At 39.0% G+C, this 21,058-nt stretch overlaps 1 protein-coding gene across 1 annotated transcript; it reads right to left on the bottom strand.

The window, feature by feature from the left end:
* Window positions 1-3,729: 3,729 nt before the first annotated feature.
* On the bottom strand, window positions 3,730-19,357 carry LOC122867994 (ras-related protein Rab-37-like; the record flags this gene model as incomplete). The annotated part of the gene is made up of 9 exons (XM_044179494.1): window positions 3,730-5,359; window positions 6,675-6,751; window positions 6,839-6,895; window positions 8,493-8,558; window positions 9,328-9,380; window positions 9,516-9,582; window positions 9,760-9,801; window positions 12,741-12,851; window positions 19,019-19,357. Coding segments are annotated over 9 exons (918 nt in total), but the record flags the coding sequence as incomplete, so codon positions are not given.
* Between the last annotated feature and the right edge of the window lie 1,701 nt (window positions 19,358-21,058).

The raw sequence follows: 21,058 nt of genomic DNA on the forward strand, positions 1-21,058 counted from the left end.
TTTTGAAAATGTTCAGAGCGAGAAATGAAAGCAATATCTGTGCAAAGTGAATTAATACAACAATTAAAATATTAAAATACAAACGTCTTTTCTCATTAGAATGTATTCCTGGCAGAGAGGAGAAGACTCTTGGATACTGGCTTTTAGAGCATCATGTAGAAAAACATACAACTGATTTTTAATGAATAAACACATTTACAAAAAATAAATAATTGAACAGGTGAAATAATTAAATACGGGAAAAATGCTCAAATTGATGGAACATTTTCAAGAATTTTCAGTTCTCTCCAAAATTATCTGGGGGTGAGGGGCTGGTTGGACTTATGACCTCAGTATTTCTAAATCCTGGCTATGACCGGCTAGCAGCAATATTTCGGGTACCTAATATGATTTGAATGCAATTTCTTGTGTTGGTTACTGTTCTTGTAAAAATTGTGTAATATTTGGAGTTCCAATTCCTGCTTTCTGTAAACCTCATATTGTAAGACTGTCACTGTACAGGCTACTGTACATGATTTGTTACATCCATGCATTTGTACAAGACACAAAATAGTATGTTGGAAAGTCAATGATAATGATATGAGTTATCTCAAATCATCACTGATAACAGGAAAAGCACAGGTGTTACTGATAAAATGAATTACTTCAGTAGCGTATAAGTAGGTACGCAGCCAGGACCTACTGTGTTACTTTAGTTTGGTCTCCTGAATGTGTTCCTCAGTCTCCTCCTGTTTGAGGAAGCAGGGGCTTGGCGATGGAATGTAATTGGACAGGGTATTAAAACCTGCCACAGAAAGTGTTCCGTTTGATCACAGCGCCAGTTTTACAGTCTGGGAGGCAGTTGACCTCTGCTGAAGTGAGTTGGTTCTTCTAGTTTTGTTCCATGTTGTGTTGCTGGATGTGATGTGTTGCTGTAGATGCTGCTCTCCTTTTAGACTGATGATTAATGACCTTGTCGTGACCTTGACTAATGTTGTCAGTCATGACCTAACGTCATGGTGTGCAGGCAGAAGATGTCAGGCTTCGTAAAATAAAAAAAAGGAAGACATTCTTTAAACCTTTTCTTTGAAAGATCATTAAGCAATCTTTACTTTTTCAACAACTTTCAACAACCAAAAATTGCAGCACACTCTGGTCAAAGAAAGGTCACAACTTCACATATGCACACAGATAGTATCTAGTAAATACCTCGTTATTACACGGCACTGTGAAACGACCTCTCCCTTGCTGGAGTTGGTACAAGGTTGAAAATAAATACATTTGAATTCACATTTTTAAAAGCCGGAATGCTTGTGCTTTTATTTTGAAGGCTGGACCTGCAAATAGGAAGTTTTGTTTCTATTTATTCCTGTAGGTTTTTATAACTATACAGTTTCATTACATATTAAATGTTGATCATTCTGAGTGGCATATAAAACTACTATTATTACTATATTTAACTTGCTTGTGTTACAGTAAAACCTGAACATGGAGCTGTTTTGTTCTGACATCATTAGCTCCTTAAAGCTGAACTAATCAATATTTTTATATTACCAATGGATCAAATGACTATGTGTGATATAAAAGGTGTCGCCTGTAGTGACAACCCCACAGAGAATTACCACACTCTGCAGTTCCCCTTAGCTCTATTTAGCGTTTTAGCATCTTTTAAGTAATTGTTTTGGTTGTCTGGCCCGAAACTCTGAGCTTTTTTAGTAAAAAAAAAAAAATCTGCTAAAACCACCATACGGTACCTGCCCAACAACAAACAGCAGACAGACAAAGTAAGCAACTAGCTGTTGACCATAGTGGAGCATTTAGCAGCGAAAAAGCCAGATATTCTTCTCAGGAGTTGGTGGAGACCAAAACAGAGCTAAAAGGAGATATATCCAAATAAATGCTTATGTGTCTCCGTGTATGCTGAATGTGTAAATAGGCAACTGTTTGCTAACACGTTCAGCAAAAGTTTTACAAAGCGATAATATGTTTACACCTTATTCTGCTGCCCCCAAGGGGCCTAAGTTTAAAAAAATAATTAAAATCAATGAATGCAGCTTTAATGTATTGATGTGTATTGAATGACTTATATGCTAGGTCTTGTATTTCAAAACAAAATTTAACCCTGAGTGTTGAGTTAAAATCTGAAGAGAAATGCTAATTATTTGTTCATATTTTTATGTTCATCCTGATACAAATATAAACAGAGTTCAATATGTTCTGGAGGCACTGCGCACAGATTTGGTACATGCAATCCAGCAAGCATGCAACTGAGCTTTAAAGTCCACAATCAGGCCATAAAAGCAAAAGATAGTTTGTTTTTTTGGGGGGGAGGAAAATAATGCAGCCAACATGTCAAAAAACATTTTTCAAAATATGTTCACTCACTCAAATACAATATGTAGCCTACATAGATGTTTCCTAAATGAAGGACAAAACTGGAAATCCAACGGCAGATCATTGTCAGGTAGTTATGTTTGTCAGTCCTCCTCTAGAGACATTTTAAGTGACCAAAACATTTCTCGTCAATAACACGTGGATGCGTTCCTCTGCATGTTCAAAAATAGAGTTGTCTTGCAGTCTTCCTCGCCAGGCGCTCACTGCACATTAGCTTTTTCTCCAGCTGCGTCCCTGAGCTTTTCTTGAGTAAGTGAGCGTTCGACAGCAGCCGACAGTCACTTATCGAGAACAGTTTGTCAGCCAGTCTGACTAAGTCATAAACAGTCTGGGCTTTTGTCCATGGACATGGCTTTGAATTGCACCCTTGACACAGTGTATGTGGCCTTTGTCTCGATCTGTTGGTAGATTGCATCATATATAAGGTTGTAGCAATGTTGATTTTTCAAAGCAGATCCAAACTTATATAAGTCTGCCTTGAGGCTGAGTTCTCTTCTGGTTTATGTCAGTGGTGTGTAGGTGTATGTAGTTTTTAAAGTATCCTTCAGTTCGGCCAACTGGTGTGTTCGCAACACACCTCGTACTTCCATCAGCAATGATTTAGTGGTAAATTAAAAGGTAGGTTAAAAATAAAACAAAAAACAATTTCCAGTCAGACATCTATGTGAGGCAAAAAAACAAAAATATATTTTAAAAAAATCATTGTTCAAAGAAGCATTAATTGTATAATTCCTTCAAGAAGTTAAACATTTTTGGAAATATGCTAATTCACTTTCTTTCCGAGAGTTAGATGAGAAGATCGACATCAATCTCATGTCTGCGCGTTAAGTAAGGAGCTTCAGTCGAGACGTAGTTAGCCTAGCTGAGAATGCTAAGCTAACCAATGAATAGTTAGAGCATGTAACTCCCCCTAACACCACAAAATGTTGTTTTAGCCATGCTGGGACCATGGCCATGTCGGTCGGTCGGGCAGTCCACAACTTTGATCCCGACTGAAATAGCTCAACAACTATTGGGTGGATTACCATATACATTTGTGCAGACATTCATGGTCTTCAGAGGATTTTTGCTCTAGCGCCAACATGAGGTTGATGATTGCCATTGCACTGACATTCATGTTGCCCTGAGGAGGAATTGTAATCATTTTGTTGATCCCTTAACTTTTCATATAGCATCAGGTCAAAATTTCACCTTGTCCGGTACTTTGGTATATATAATACTTGCAGAATGTGACATTCCCATCAGCCTCAGCTGTACTTTGTGTTTGTTGCTAATTAGCAAATGTTAGCATTCTAACATGCTAAACTAAGATGTTGATCTTGGTGAACATTATACTTGCTGAACATTAGCATGTTAGCGTTGTCATTGTGAGTATGCTAGCATGCTGATGGTAGCATTTAGCTCAAAGCACCACTGTACAGCCTCACAGAGCTGCTAGCATGGCTGTAGACTCTTAGTCTTGCTATATTTCTGTTTGTGTACGGGTTAACCCTTAAATGCACACCTCAGGTCTTTAACGACCCGGGACTATATTACACCCTGTCTAATTCATTCATTTAATTCAATTAAGCTCTATACTCCCTGTTATTCCTCAAACTATTTGTTTTTAACAATGTTCTGGTATCAGAAATGATAAAAAGTTTAAAAACAAAACTAATGTTTTTCTCTAAAAAAAACTCTTTATAGAGTTGCTAGAGACCTGAGGTATGCAAGAGGATGGATGTAGTGAAGTGAATGGTGGGTAATATTGTATTTTCCTGTTTGGCCTCATGATGTCTCACTGTTATTATGAATAAATACAGACACGATGACGTAAAAGTTTGTTTATATTAGCTTACTGTCACAGTAACACGATGTTACGGCACCTGGTTGTCAGGTTTAGTGCAGAGCAGCATTTTATTTGATATTGGAGGGGTTTGATGACAGTAGCTCTGGAAATGAAGATGTACCTGAGGCCACTGATGATGAGGAATTAGTTTCTGTGCCATTTATGAATCAGAGAATGACAAAGCTAGCTCAGACGACATGAGCTCTGAATGGGACAACGGTCAAGATACCGTCCAAGTCTGAGCAGTCTATGAGAAATTCCAGTCGCCTATATGTAAGACAGTACAGTGTAACCATGAAATATATCAGACTACACTGAAATATAGGAATTAATTTTGAAAAAACAAATTTTTCTTCCATCAATAAATGATTGGAAAAAAAATCATAAATGGCAAAAATATATTTTTTGTGTGTTTGTTATTGTTCAGAAAAGTTTATAAGCAATATAATTTTAATATATGGCTTAATCTGCGTTATATACGTGCCAGGTCGCTAAAGACCTGAGGTATGTAGGTATGTTTGAAAAACACCCATATATTTAAGGGTTAAACAAATGAGATACAATGTGTTAATGAGTGAGCTGTAGGCTAGCTGTTTCCTCCTGCCTCCAGTCTTTATGCTAAGCTAGGCTAACCACGCCCTTACTCCAGCTCCGTACCTAACACCCATACACGAGAGTGGTATTCTCATCTAACTCTTACAAAGAAAGCAAATAGTATAAGGCTATTTTCTTATATAATTCAAATCATTTGTATACCATTTGCTAAAATTTCTACTATAAATATTCAGTTGCACATAATGATAAATGTCAAGTCTAAAGAGTTGGTTAAACTGTTCTCAACTAAAGAAAACTGTGGGTTTTGTGAGTCGATAGCTTGTTTTATCCTCCTCTCACGTCATTGATCTACTTTTGGCTTTTAGTCTTGAATGAATGGCAGCATCATATTTTGGGGGCAGCAGTGAGTTAACAGGGCTTCCTCCCACTCAGTAGCTCTTGGTGTGTCTCTGGTCTGTTCACCCAGAGTGGTGGGAGGAGGACTCAGGAGATGAGATTTAGAAGTAGCTGCAGCAGCCTGACTTCTCCTTCTGTGCTTCAATGTATTCATGAATCTGGAACTTGGGTTCATTGGGATGCTGGACTGCCCGGTGCTTCAGTTCCCTGAAAAGCCAGAACCAGACATTACACAATTTAGAGAACAGTACAGATGTTACTCAACGATCTGTGACGCCTTCTGTGTAAGCTGCATCCCCACGCCTGCTGAGCTGCTGACCAAAGATTTCATTTAACACTGTTTTAGAGGATTTTACATTGTGGTAAGAATAAAATGATGTGGCAAGCACTGAACACTTGGATGCATGGAAGCAGCAACATGGAACAACTGAGGAGTGGTTCAGTCTAAACAGTTCAGCAGTTTAAGAAATGAATGAATAAAATGAATGAGATCGTTGTATATTATTAGATTGGTGTCATTGTATTTACTATTATTTACAGTCTACTCTTAAGAAAATTAAATACATTGTATTAATCATATGAAAAATCTATTATTCTTAATAAATTGTCACTTCTTTTTTACTGTATATAATATTCTTCATATTAACCATATCAATAAATAGTTTATGTTTTCCTTAAATAAATCAATGTGATCATTGGAGTTGCAGTTTAAAATGCAAATTGAGGCTATTTTAAGAAATTCTTTATCATTATTTTGGTACATAATATGTTGTAATATATTGAGGGCTTTTAAAAATTGTTTTCTGCATGGAATATGGGATTTTTAGGGGGTAAAATTAAAATGAACAAAATAGCTTTTGAAATTATTGAAAAATGAAGGTTCCTTTGAGGAAGAAATGCAAACTCAGGGGTTCACCCCTAATTTGGGGTTAATTAATGGATTATAATATCCCCCTCAAATGTACAAAACAGCATTATAGCATCCCTGGATTTTCAGCTGAAATGAAAATGTAAGGGCCTTTTAAGAAATAAATTATTGGATGGCTTTTATGATATTTGGTCAATTTTAGGGGTTTAATCATCCCTTTAAAATCCCATGTAAATACTTAAATTACATCACTATTACTGGGTAAATTAATGTAATGTTAAGTATTGAAACAGTATTAAAATATGTAAATGTAATTTTGCACAATAATTATATATAATAATAATAATTATGATGATGATTTCTGGATGAAGCAATGAGTTATTACATTAATTAACAATGGTATTCAGTAACAATATGTTACAGCTAATGTCTGTTAAGTGCATATGTTTTTATTACACTGGAACCCCTTCAGAGTTATATTTAATAGATTTTGACAAATTACTATATTAGCAATTGATTATTACTTTTTATTCTCTGTGCTAAACACCAAACAGTTGAAAGGAATAATTAAGGCCAGCTCAGTGCACAGCAGGCTGAAGATACATGATGCAGTAGTAGAGTGTACAGTGTTCAAAAGCTGCGACTGTTTCATACTTGGCCACAGCAGTGAAGGCCAGCTCTACGTTGACTCCTGTCTTCGCACTCGTCTCCATGAAAGGGACTGAATACTCCTGAAGACATGAAGAGGAGCAAACAACAGTGAACAGCAGAGCAAACCACATCAGTTACGGTTGTACAGCCGTGAAGAAAATACTCACTCTGGCCAGCCTCTCTCCTTCATCTCTCCTGATCGCTCTTTCACTGTTCATGTCAGCCTGACAGACAGATGCAGAGAATTGGAAAAAGGTGGCTACTGTATACTTTGTGGCATTCTACAAATTCAATTTTGGATATTACAACTTGCAATGTTTAAAGGTCCAGTGTGTAAAGTTTAGGAGGAGCTACTGGCATGAATGGAATATAATATTTATAAGTATGTTTTCATTAGTGTATAATCACCTGACAATAAGAATCATTGTGTTTTCATTACCTTAGAATAAGCCGTTTTTATCTACGTAGGGAGTGGGTCCCCTTCCACGGAGGCCGCCATGTTTCTACAGTAGCCCAGAACAGACAAACCAAACACTGGCTCTAGAGAGGGCTGTTCGCGTTTTCCGCAGGTTTCACACCACTGCAGTTTCTGCTACACACTTGGAAGGGGAGGGTGAGGCGAGCGGTATTCAAATGGCTGTAATCTGCAATTTCACCACTAGATGCCACTAAATCCTACACACTGGACCTTTAAATATTGTGTGACCATGCGTGATAAAAACAACTTTTTCAGACTACAAAATTCTTACAGTATGATTAGTGTACAAATAAACATGGTGTAAAGAGTGTCACTCTTTAAAAAGAAGTGTTAAGGTACCCTGTGGAGTTTTCTTGTAGACAGTATTAATTAATCATAATTCCTCATAATACATTTGGAAAGACATATTTTGGAATATATTTTTGCCTTTACATCTTCCTCGCCTTTGCTGGCACATTGCTACATTACTTAATGAGTTACTGCGACTAACTGTCAAACAGTGGAATAGCATGAAACCTCTCGCGGTACCATATAAACCGCCTTTTATTTTATAGATATAGAAAAGCCTTGAGTTAAATGGCAGTTTCATTTACCATCACACTAGGTAATTTTAAATGGAGGCCTAGGAAGCAACTGATTGTAGCAATAATAAAAAAAAGTTAGTTAAAGCAGTCAATTTAGATTTTATGGGCAAGCTGTAAACAAACCAATGACATATTATCACCTTAAAAAGCCGTTATGGCAAACCGAGACCATTGCTTGTTTACACATCCAGAATACAAAGAGCAACATTAGCTTTTATTTGAAGTTGTGTTTCTGTCCACCTGATAAATAGTCCAATATTCGCTCTACTTCCAGCTCTCATCTCCACCAACTCCTGAGAAACTGATGAGCTTCTGTCTCTTTAGCTGCTACGCTCTGTAGAGCTCAGGGGAACTGCAGAGTCCAGTGATAATTCTCTGTGGGTTTATTCTAAAAATATTGATTAGTGCAGCTTTAACTCTCTTCCACTTCTTTTTGCATTGTGTCACCCGCTTGCTTGTGCGTGTAGATGTGCGTCATTGGCTAGTTTTGTCTGCCCTGAGAATTTGTACCATATTTCAATCCCCAGCCAAGGTCATGCTAATTGATAGTCTTTAAATTTTATTATACAATATCTTCTTTTATATATTCAGTTAACATCCTCCTGAACCTCATTCATACATTACAAAGCTGTATTATTGATCTACTATCACAAGGAGCCACAGTTTTCCAGTCAGCTATTACTAAAGATCACATCCCTTTCTATTTTCTTAACACTTTTTCACTTCACTCGCTGAGCTTCTCAAACTATTCCCTCTCACCTTGTTGCCCAGCAACATGATGACTACATCACTCTGTGCATACTCATGGACTTCTGTTAACCATGCCTGAAACCAGAAAGACAGACAGACAGACACATAAGTACACAGAAAGTCCAACACAACAGAGAGAAAGTGTGTTTGCATTGCATTGGCTTAAACTTGGAAGGCGTGTTGATCATAATAACACACACTCACACTTACTGTATGTGCATGAGTGCCAACACTATTGACAATTGATCCACAGAGGTCCACCCCCCCCCCACATACACAGTGCCCTCCAACTATGACAGATACAGTAAAGGAGACACAGCCGAGCTGTTCTCTATCTTCTCCAGAAAGGACTTGTTGAAGTTTTGATGCTGAAAATGCAGCCTGAGTGTCTCTGTTGTTGTAATGGGTCCTTTTTGTTTAGAAGTGGTCTTGATCAAACCACGAAATTTTGACCCCTGTGAATGTCTGCCGACGTTCAGGAGTGGTCTTAACAAGATGTCAAGTAGTGAGCCTGTCATAAATTATTATAATAATTATTGGATGATTCTGCAAAACCCCGAAATCTGTTAAATGCCAATGTTTGTTATGGTCAATTCCAGTTTTTTCATTTCTCATTTTCTACATTATCAGCACATGGCAGCTGCAATATGGATACATTTTGTGATAGATCGTGATTATGGCAAATAAACTATGGTATGGTTAGGGTTAGGCAACTAAAACACTTTGGCTTGGAGGTTCGTTCTTGATAACTTCGGAATTGGAACGTGAGTTGGTCCTTGTGTCCTTATTTCCTGACAAACTCATTCCTATGTTTTTCCAGGTGGTAGACATATCCCAGACTTACCCTGATGTTGTCAAAGGAGGTTTTGCTGGTGATGTCGTACAGGAGGAACAAAGCTTTAGAGACAGAACCAAAAAAAAAAAGATTAATGAACATATAGTTCTATTGCTGCACATCTATACGACAGTAACTTTTGTGGTTAAGAGTACAGCTGAGGGACAGATGTAGATTATGGTGTGTATTTGCCTCACCATGTGCATCTCTGTAATAGGCATGTGTCACACTTCTAAACCTTTCCTGTCCCGCCGTGTCCCAAATCTGAAACAGAAAAGGGGGGGGAAAGCTGGACATGGCGATTTGGCCTGGTTCCACTTGACTAACTCTAGTTTTCAGTTACAACACTGGTGCCTAAAAGGAAACCAGCCTGCGATCCAAAAATAGTTTGCTATTGTGAAAGCACATCAAGTTTTCAGTGGAACTGATTTACTTACTGACCTGTAGTTTCACCTTTACATCGTCAACAGTCACCACTTTATTCTGAGAGAAGCAGACACACAGACATTTTAACTGATGTTGGAGTGTGCACTGAAGAATGATTAAAGGAACAAATTGTTCAAATTACAACCCCCCCCCTGTGTTTTGAGATTGCTGCCTTCACGCCAATACACTGGAAATGACATCTAAAAGATTCAACAGCAGCATCTCTTTGAAGAATCAGTGTCCACAGGTCTCCTGTCCACTGTTTTCTTTGGAACAACTGTTACTGAATGATGAGTCTTTTAGTTTGTTAGATTAAAGGCCCGGTGACACCAGCATTTAAAATGGCAAAACTGTGGCAAAATCAATTCGTTTCACTGGAACCGCCACAATCAGTGGGTTTGCTTGCAGGGGCGAAGTAAATCCTTCAGAATCTTTGGTGAAGTCAAAAATGGAGGAAGCTATCATAGCTTATTAGCTGTGTCACCGACCACTTTTATTTTACCTCCTCTGTTGAAGTATAAACTGCTCCACAGAAGAGGCAGAGTTTTTTGATGAGCTAACGAGTGAGCTAGCTCATTTGCGAGCTAGCTATTGCAAGTATCCCTGGGACTGCGCTAGCATCTTATCGGTTGGCCTGCATGTTAGCTGTTAGCTTGCCAGCTACTGTAGTTCAGCAACTTGCCTTGAGAGTAGTCCCTATGTCACCAAGCTTCTAGCACCAGCTATTTAGTAAAGATGCATGGATGAACTCCGCTTTCTGGCGTGACCAGGCCTTGTGGCATGTGGAGGAAGTGGCACTGACATTAAACATCGGGAGAAGGGTCTTACTCGGTATTAGCCACTGATGTAAGATATCTGAGAGATGCCAAGAGAGCAGCCGGGGATATGTTTGATGCTGAGACACTCCCGCAAAGGTGAATTGTTTGGTTTGCTCTTTTGGACTGTGGAACAAACTTGAACTTTGCCATCCACCATTTTGCATCTAAAATAAAATCTGAACTGCCTATGTCAAGAGAAAAGCAGGCTGGCCAAAGTCAGAAAAGCCTCCCAGCAGGAATGGCTACTATCACCACCAGACTTGTTGGAGGACGTTATGTTGCGTGGGAGTCCGGTCCATGGGCCATGGGTTAGTCAAACCTGTTCCCCCTAGGCCAGGGAAATAGAACATACTCACAAGTGGCAAACAGGAACATCCTCAAGTCAAGATTGCAACAGGGGCCAGTGCCAGGCTCTCACTCTCTGGTCACACATACAGACTTAAAGTGGCAGGCTCTCGCCTCTCATGAGCCACTATGCTGGTGCACAACAAAGTAGTTTATTTCCCAAGCATGCATAGTTTTCTGGGACATTCTACCAGAAACCTACATTATCTGTCCTGGAATTGTTGGTGAATAAAAGGTAGGCTATAAGACAAAAATGTCTCAGACTGACTAGATGGTTATTTCTGTGAGTTCTTCTGTAAAGGAGTCATTCCTTAGGTTCTCAAGATGATTTTTTTTCTTTATTAAAAGCACTTACAAATCCTGAAAAATGGCCTGTACTCAGCCAAACTGGAGCTACATCTTTCATAGTTTTGTTATGCAAAAAAAAATGTTATTTAGAAAAAAACAGCATTAATAAGTTTAAGTTGTTATCATTCACATCAATTGATTAAAAACATGAAATGATACATAAATTCTATTTTCTATTTTACAGCTGTCCCCATGTTTTCAGTCAGTCCTGTCACGTTTACATGAAAAGGATATTTACATCAGGTGATGCAGGAATGAAGCTGGGAGAATCATTAAGGATCCCAACCTCCCAGATAACGGCCTTTTCTCTCTGCTGCGGTCAGGAGGAAGGTCCCGGAGAATACTATTTCTCTTCTATTTGCAACTATTTTTAATGCACAAACTGAAGGAACTGGCGGGATTACATTTCACTGTGATTGTACCTTATATGATTACATGTGACAAATAAACTTGATTGACTGATATTACATTAACATTCAAATCATAATAATAATATAAAATAGGAATGCTTTCCAGAAACCTAATTAAAGAACACAAAACATAACTTTTCCTACATCAACAAAATCCATAAAGTCAGTCCTGTCACACAGGACATTATGATATTAAAATGGACTATTTGAGAAAACATTGATGAATTCATCTTTTTTACTGTGTAGATGAAGGTAGGGGTATATATCATATATAACTATATGAGTGCCTGGCGGTTATTTACTATAGTTGACCGAAAAGTTGCTTATATTTCTTATACGAATTACAAAACCATCTTAGACAATCAGGGAAATCAATAAGAAAATGCTATTTGTATCAAAGAAATTCATTAGGAAACCATTCTAACGTATAGACATTTTTCTGTGACAGGGCCTGACATTTTAGGGGTGAAATGAATATAAAAATGTATTTTATTCAATCATAAAAACATGTTGAGATGGCATGATATGTGTTTCTCATAGTTTAACATGTCCTCCATATGACACAATGTTCAAAAATAAGATATTTTTAGATTTTCAGAAGTGGAAATGTGGGAGAATGTCCCTTCTGATAATACTAGTGGCTCATCAAATTCTTATCATAGAGAATTGGTTGGCCGTGATGGCCAACTTGTTTGAAGGACTTTTACGTAGTTGAGTTGGAGTCCTTCTGTTTCTCAAGGGAATCAAAGTGGGTGTTGGGAAACAGTACAGACCTGTTGCTGTAGATTCTTTTGTAATTTTGCAATGTTGTGAACACTGCAAACAAAATTCCATTTGCCTCCATTGTATAGGGGTGGAGGCAGAAATCTCACACAGATATCTCAAAAACTGGGTCACTTAAACCAAAACTAACTGCATGGCAAGATATCACGAGATGCAAATGAGAAAATGTGTTTGAGATTTTGGTGAAGTGACACCTAAACGTGTCATTTGTCCTGCTTAATTTCAACAAGAGAATGTCCCCTATTGGAAACACACACACACACACACATTGTGCATGCACATACATACACACCGTGAATCCAATGCCCACTGTAGCAGAGAAGGAGCCGGGGATGAACTTCCCCTGATCGAACTGCACCAACAGAGACGTCTTTCCCACTCCACTGTCCCCGACCAGGATTGTCTGCAGGAAAACAGCCAGGTTCAATTATCAATCAATCAATCAATCAAACTATATCGGTATCAGAATCAGCTATCAAAATCTCTTTCTGGTTAAACCCTCACAATCATTTTATAATTTTGAGTTGTGAGTCAGCATCTGCGTCACTGTGGACATTTCTGCCTCCAAGCAGCACAAACAATATTATCTTCTACAAGAGCTTGGCAGTGTACTGCTATTACAGTGTGACTCACAGGCTGGAGGAGATAACCTTCAAGACAATGAAATTAATGAAAAGCAGCATTCAGAAGCATCCAAGTTAGTCACCAGGGCCATCAGTCAATACTTCATCTTCTATAGGCTTGTCTTTCATTTGGAGCCCTTATAAAAGTCACGTTGAGGTACCCCCACACACACACACAAACACAGTGCCCTCCAACTATGACAGATACAGTAAAGGAGACACAGCCGAGCTGTTCTCTATCTTCTCCAGAAAGGACTTGTTGAAGTTTTGATGCTGAAAATGCAGCCTGAGTGTCTCTTTTGTTGCAATGGGTCCTTTTTGTTTAGAAGTGGTCTTGATCAAACCACGAAATTTTGACCCCTGTGAATGTCTGCCAACGTTCAGGAGTGGTCTTAACAAGATGTCAAGTAGTGAGCCTGTCATAAATTATTATAATAATTACTGGATGATTCTGCAAAACCCCAAAATCTGTTAAATGCCAATGTTTGTTATGGTCAATTCCAGTTTTTTCATTTCTCATTTTCTACATTATCAGCACATGGCAGCTGCAATATGGATACATTTTGTAATAGATTGTGATTGTGGCAAATAAACTATGGTATGGTATGGTTAGGGTTAGGCAACTAAAACACTTTGGCTTGGAGGTTCGTTCTTGATAGCTTCGGAATTGGAACGTGAGTTGGTCCTTGTGTTGAGAATTTGTTAAACTAAAACACTCGGTTAAGGTTAGGATACAGTCATGCTTGAATTATGCTTCTGCAGAGATACATGTAAATGTCTTTGCAAACCTACGCAGAGAAGGGTGTTATGGGTAACCATAGAGCTGATGCGCATAACTCCCAAAAAAATGTCTAGTACAGACCTGCACGTCAAGCAAGCTGATTGGTTGATCCAAGATCCTGTAATTAAGTTTTCTCTATGTTTTCTTTCAGAGTTTGGGGCGTACATTTCGGCATAAATTATGCTGTCCATTTATGTTGATGAATCCAAATGATTTCACATTTGTTTCATGGATGTAGTGGTTTGTTTAAGCTGTCACCGGGGTGAAATTGATTTCTGTACGTTCGCTTACGTGCTGCCTGAAGAAGTATAGTTCCAGCGTTAAGGTTAGGCAAGTAAACACTTGGTTAAGGTTAGGGAAAGCTCGTAGTTACAGTTAAAAGTCAGACATACTATACACTCATCCGCCACCCCGACCTAAAGTGGACACTGCAATACTTCCTGCCCAGGCACTGATCATTAGCATTAGACACCACAGGTTAATAACAAACTGACATGACATTCCTTTCAGAATGAAACAATGGGTTGTTGATTTCAGGCAGAGGTATCTAGACAAAAGCAGATTTTATAGCATTTTTAGCCAGCAATTATTCATTTTGGTGGCAAATGACAATTGTTGTTGGCAGATTTGATAAGATGTAGTTAGCTGGCTAATTAAGCTAACGTTAGCGCCATGAGCTGGCTGAAAATGATCTGGTCTCCAGCTGACTTTTTATGTTTCCAACTGACTCGTTTCTGACTCTGTAAAAGGGGTCTTGTACTTGATGGCTAGCTACACACATTATAACGGTTAAAAAAGTGTTGGCATTTATTTCCAGTGGAAATAAATGTTCTTGTGTTGCAGTGTAGAGCTGCTTAGTCCCATATTGAGTATAACTATAACAGCTATGATGAAGAAAAAAAGGTAACATCTGACTGTTCTAACATAATAACCCAGTTTGGCTGCTTAGCTTATATTCCTGTTTGTATTTTCAAACTTTGATTTGTAATAATCAAAGAGAAAACTGATCTTGTGTAATGTTGGCAGGGGTTTAAATGTCTCCAAATCCAGTACAGAGCAGAACAGAGCTGCTACCATCGACCTAAACTCTACATGGTAATCAGGACTGGTTATACTGCACGGTTGTGTATGGGGGCTTTTTAAAACGTAACCTGTAACCCCACAAAAGGATGCAGTTGGTTAATGACGCTGGAAGTAACACTGAATGTAACTAAGTACATTTACTCAAGTACTGTACTTAAGTACAAATTCGAGGTACTTGAGTACAACTTTCTACTTCTACTCCACTACACCTCAGAGGTAAATATTGTACGTTTTACTCCACTACATTTGTCTGACAGCTTTAGTTACTAGTTACTTTTCAGTTAAGAATTCTTCATACCGTTCCTGACCAGTGAAAACCATGTATCTCCAAATTTGGTGTTTTTGAATTTGAATGTTTCTGACAAACTGAAGGATGAAGTGTTCCTCTATAGGTTGAGAAAATTCTCCTACTTCTTAAAGGTTAATAAACTGTTTAAAAACATCCTCGGATCAGCCGGAAAACGCATCATCACAAAGCTGAAAACAGCGCTGTTTTTCTGAGCTCATGAAAAGTTGACTTTTTAGAGATGCGTGGTTCTCACAGGACAGCGATGCTACAAACATATGATGATCTTATGATATATATATATATATATATATATATATAACAGTATATAAAGTAGTTCAAATTAGCTCAACCATAAACATCTACAGCAGTAAAATGCAACATACACATTAATGCAGCAGTGATAATAATCCAGAAGCATCAGATATAATAGGAAAACACTGACAGGAGCATTTTACTGCAGAATGAGTACTTTTCACACTTAAAGTACATTTTGCTGTTAATACTTACATACTTACTTGCTTAAGTAACGTTATGATGCAGGACTTTTAGTAGAGTATTTTCACAGTGTGTAAGTAAAGGATGTGAATACTTTCTGCACCTCTGCGCTCGGTTACTGTCAGGTGGTACGCTAGCCGGACATGCTTATGTTTGCAGCCTAGCAGATAAACACACATTCCTTACACTTTTGTGCTTCTGATTTTGGTATTTGGAAGCGCAAAAATCAAAAGACACCACCCTCCAAACTTTTAAATGCCAAGTATCACTCTTACTGCAGCCCCACGCATACGGTTTAGTGAACGGTCAAGTGTCAAGGGGTCACTGGGGCTAGTAAGAGACACTTTCAAAATTATGAATCCCTTAAAAAAGAATAAAATGATCAGAAAGGTAAACACAGAGTGGCTTTAACTAACATGTAGAGCATAGTACAAACCAAAAGCAATATTGTTATTTCATCTGGTCCTCCTGTGACTTAATGGCATCTGTTTCCTGTTTACTAGACATCGCTGAGAGCATGCAGCATACTGTAAAACCTGCATGTGAGGACAGAACCAGGGGCGTGAAACAACCGCGCGTGTAGAAATACACATGCATGTGTACCCGTGATGATGACGAGGATGTGTGTGCGTTTGTGGTGGGAGAGGGGGGTATGATGCTGTTTCCGTGGTAACAGAGGTTAACGGGAAGTGAGCCTGTCTCATAAAAACCCCACTGGAGACTGGAGGCAATTAAGGGAAAGCACCGCAGGAATTAGACATGGATGATGTGGATGATGTATACAGGATTTTGTGCACATATGTGGTATGGAGAGAGAGAGAGAGAGAGAGAGAGATAGATAGATAGAGAGAGAGATAAAGAAAGAGAGATAATTCGATTTTATTCATCTCCAGGGATCATAAGCAGATTGTTAAGTGCCAGTGAATTTCGTTTCTTCCTGACTGAGCCCAGTTGTTCTTACCAAGAAGCTTCTGGAAGTCCCTTTACTGTATGGGAAGTTGGAGTAACAGTTTTAGGGAATGGAGAGAATTTGGAATCTTTAGGGCGTCTCCTCTAGGGAGTCTTTTATCTTCCTGGAGAGTATGAAGTCTGTTACACACAGGCTAGAATGTAATCTAGCTCGACAGTTTTCACATTGCCACTGTTCGATCCGCTGCACACACAGCTGGGATTTGAAACCACAGAACAGTAGCAGATTACTGCAGCTTCCAATATTAAACGTCAATCTGATGGCTGATGCAAATTTACATTAGTGGCAATGTGTGTGTGCCTCTATTGGGAAATACAGATACAGATACATACATATATATATATATATATATATATATATATATATATATAAAAAGGTTGATGAGAGCGGCGAGACTGAACCAAAACCAAAACAATGAGCTGAAAGACACTAAAAAGTAATTCTCTGTGGTTTTGTCACTATGAGTGACCTTTTTGACATCACACATAGTCATTTGATCCATTGTTCACTTAACAATATTGATTAGTGCAGCTTTAAAGACTTGAGGGAGTATTGAGAGATGGACTCATTGTTTGTTTTGGTCTTTTAATGGACAGATTGACTGGCTCATGCTGGTCTCACCTGAAATAACGGTTTCTGATCTTTGAAAGAACAACTTGTGTTGCTTTGCAAAGCACCTGCGGCCCTCACAATACCAAGCCTTACACATGCACTCACACAGACACACACTGCTTCCAAGGCAATTAAAGGCAGCTGGTCAAAGTGCATAATGGTTACATTAGGGTAACCCGGTTCATGTCTCATCAGCCCGTTAGCCTTTGGGAAAACTCAGTTCTCACTAAACTCCCACTAATTACATAAAGTCACTTAGCAGCCGTCCTCAGGAACAAAATCACTCTTCAGAATAATTACTTTAAGTGCAATGACATTATAGCAGATTGTGTCTGTGTGTAAATTACAAGACTTTCTTGTAATTGTCAAACACCATCAGACGAACGGGAAATTTCTTAATAGGATGTAATTAACTAAATATCATGTTCCCTTTTGGAAAGAAATTAAAATAAAAACCTCTCAGATGGTTGCTGCACTAGTTTCCCACAGTGGGCGACATTTAAAAAGAAAGTAGGGCATTGCAAACTAAAGAAAATAGGAAACGGGCGTTGACTGATGCGGCTCCCTCACACTGAACTGGAAGCTGCTCCTGCAATACAGCTTCATAATATAATGTCTCTTTAAAATCCTACACGTTACTTGAAAGGCTTTTCATGGCCAGAGTAGATCCCCTTTAACTCCATTCTGTCTCCAAAGGCCTCCACAGTCTGCTCCGTTAGGCCTTTCAGCTCTTCCAGAGTCCATGTTGAGGTCAAGGGGTGACGAATCCTTTGACACCTCAGCTTTGCTGCTGTAGCATTCAGTCTGCTGACACTGTTTGCATAATGCAGCGAATGATTTCATGTCTTTTATGATGTTGTTTTTTAAACGTTGATTGTATTTCCATGCTGACTATTATTATTATTATTGTAATTACAGATGGTCGCCACTTTGGAGAGCATTGCTGGATTTTAGAGAAATTCACTGCTGTGGAAAATTCAAGTTTAAACGTTTTACAGTTAGGATGCCACATCAGCACTTACATGGTGGCCCTACTGTATCCGTCAGCCCTCCAATGTAGACCATTCCTCCTCCATCTAATCGCACACTTACAACAGGGAGTGGATATTATTTTAACAAATGAACAGGGAGACACGATCTCACCCCAGTCTAAAGAGAGACAATTTAAATAACATTTTTAAACCAGCCTGTGGTGATAATGACAGGCACAGGTCTGCAGGGGGGTGGAGGGATTCAGTGTCTTGCTGAAGAGCAAGAGAAAGTGGCCTCTCTTTAAAGCCTTATCCCCCTCCGAAGCAGCGAGAAGCAGGAAGCTTGCATGAGTGAAGAGCAGCGTTCTCAAAAGCTGACTGTTCATTACAGAAGGAATGATGTGTTTCGGGCAGATCTGACACGCAGCGAGTCTGGAAACGGCCCAAGTGAAGATCAGCACCATGGAGAGCGCAGAAGCCGGCCAGCACGGGGGCGAGCCCAGCTGGCGGACCGGGGCTCTTTGGGTACATTTCAGAAATTCCAGTAAAAAGGCTAAATGGATAAATAATAGAAAGAAAATAAAGCTTAAAGAAAGCGCACACGTGTAAAGTCATTTAGGCCTAGTTGTTGTTTTATAGAAACCAGAAACCAGTCTTGGAAAGTTTAAAATTTGAGTTTGTGCCACTAAAGCGAACCAGTCCCTGGATTTAAAAGCTAGTGTATGATGGGAACCACATCGCCATACCTTGTGCACTAATTCCTCATCGTATGTCGGAGCTGGTGGAGTCTTTGCCTGGCTGTCGGTGGTCTCTCTGGATTCGTAGCCGCTATCGGGATGAATCTCCGGGTAAGCCGTGGTGTAGTGCGCCGAGATCGGCTCCATCGACTCCATCCGCTCCATCCTGTCGTCCTCCAGTCGCTCTTTTACAGCGGAAGACCGTGGTGAGGAGAACAAAAGCTGTCCAACCACGCAACTCTCTCTCTCTCTCTCTCTCTCTCTCTCTCTCTCTCTCTTTCTCTCTCTCTCTCTCTCTCTCTCCACGCTCCTCCTTTGGAGTGAATCACAGTCAGCGGGCTTCTGCCTACATCACTTAACATTTAAAAGGCATGTCGTGATCGTTCACCCACATCACGCCGGGGGGGGGGGTTAAGATCTAGAGATGATGAGAGTGAGCAGCCACGGAGAGGATGAAGACGATGTGAAATTGGTGGAATGGGGAATGGGAGGTTGCGTGGATGCGGGGATATGAGGCAGATGGAGGGTGAGGATGAGGAGGATGTGTGAGAATGATGACCTGTGGCTCTGCGCATCACAGCTGTCATTGGAAAGTCTTCTGGGGTCAGTCCAGTCACGTCACAAGTCTTCACATTGCGAGTGAGTGAGCAAAGTCTTGCTCACTCACTTGCTCGCACTGAAACACTTTGTTTTCTGTACTGTGTTAATAGTAGATGTTTTCACATAGATGAGCAGGTTCCTTTGATACTTTTATAACAGAACATTTCAGATGCAAATACTTTTAATCCACTACAGGTATTGAACAGCACTTACTATTACTTTGCAGGTTACTAGGTTCATTTTTGGCTTTCTTTGGCACCGTTTCAGCTTTTCAGCGTCCTCCCCCCACATGTGCGGTGGTGTCCTTTCTTTCAGCACAAACTCAGCTGTAAGTCTGATTTCTCATGTTGTCTGTTTAACATTTAAAGTAGAAAGCTGCCAGAAACACCAAAATACAAGAAAGATGACACAGGCACCTAAAAACATTCAAATCTTTACTGATAATCACTCAAAATATTACTAAATATCACTATAGAACAGTTCAAGGTTGAACACATATTGTTTCACTTTTCAGACATACAAATACAGCAAACTATAATACAGTCCGTGGAACATGATTTTATCCCAACTCATGTTTGAGCCTTTTTCATTGAAAGTATTGGCATACTATTTATAACTGAAAATATTAAGAATTCAAAGTTTGAAAAATACATGAGATACTGTGTGAAAGTCACACATCAGCATTTCGAACTGGTTTTCTCAGCTTGTCTCTACATGATGTCCAATTAAAGCTGAGTTACTGTAAATAAAACCTGCTCAGTGTATTCATCGGTGAACAGACATACTCGATTTTGCATATAAAACATATGATCGTTTTATAAAATATGATGCATTGTTATAGATTAAACATGTCCAGCAATATACAGATGGGTTCAAATTAGCTCCACCTCAACCTGTTCCAATTATATACACATTTATGCATCAATAATAATACAATAATATAATACATATAATAATACAACAAAATGAATACTTTTACTTTTGGTAGTTATATCAAAGAATTTTGCTGATGATTCTTATGTACTTTTACTCAAACAAGACTTTTGCTTGTAATAGAGTGGCTTTTACAGTGGGATATTGCTACTTTTACTAATCTGAATATTTCACCACTGCTTGAGTCTGACTGAAGTCTGAGTCTCAGGTCTACGGCTGTGCTGCCGTACATATCTCTGCTGCGAGTTCCATCTGAAAATATCACATGACTTTGTCATTGTTAGCCACTGAACGTGTTGCAATGGAAACCGATCACACACCCTGAATATGTGAAAAATAGCTCTCGCATGCAACCATACACAGGGGTAACTTTGTATCTATAGGTTTTAATGATTTGTTGCACTACGTAACTTTTTAAAAAGCCTAATGGGTCAATTCTGCATGCGTCTCCATTAGCTTCCACTAGAGTTTGCAAAAGTGTCAACTTTGCAGAGCGTTTCCCTTCGTTTTTGCGGA

This window comes from Siniperca chuatsi, linkage group LG20 (genome assembly GCF_020085105.1).
Source record: "Siniperca chuatsi isolate FFG_IHB_CAS linkage group LG20, ASM2008510v1, whole genome shotgun sequence".
NCBI classification, from domain to species: Eukaryota; Metazoa; Chordata; class Actinopteri; order Centrarchiformes; family Sinipercidae; genus Siniperca; species Siniperca chuatsi.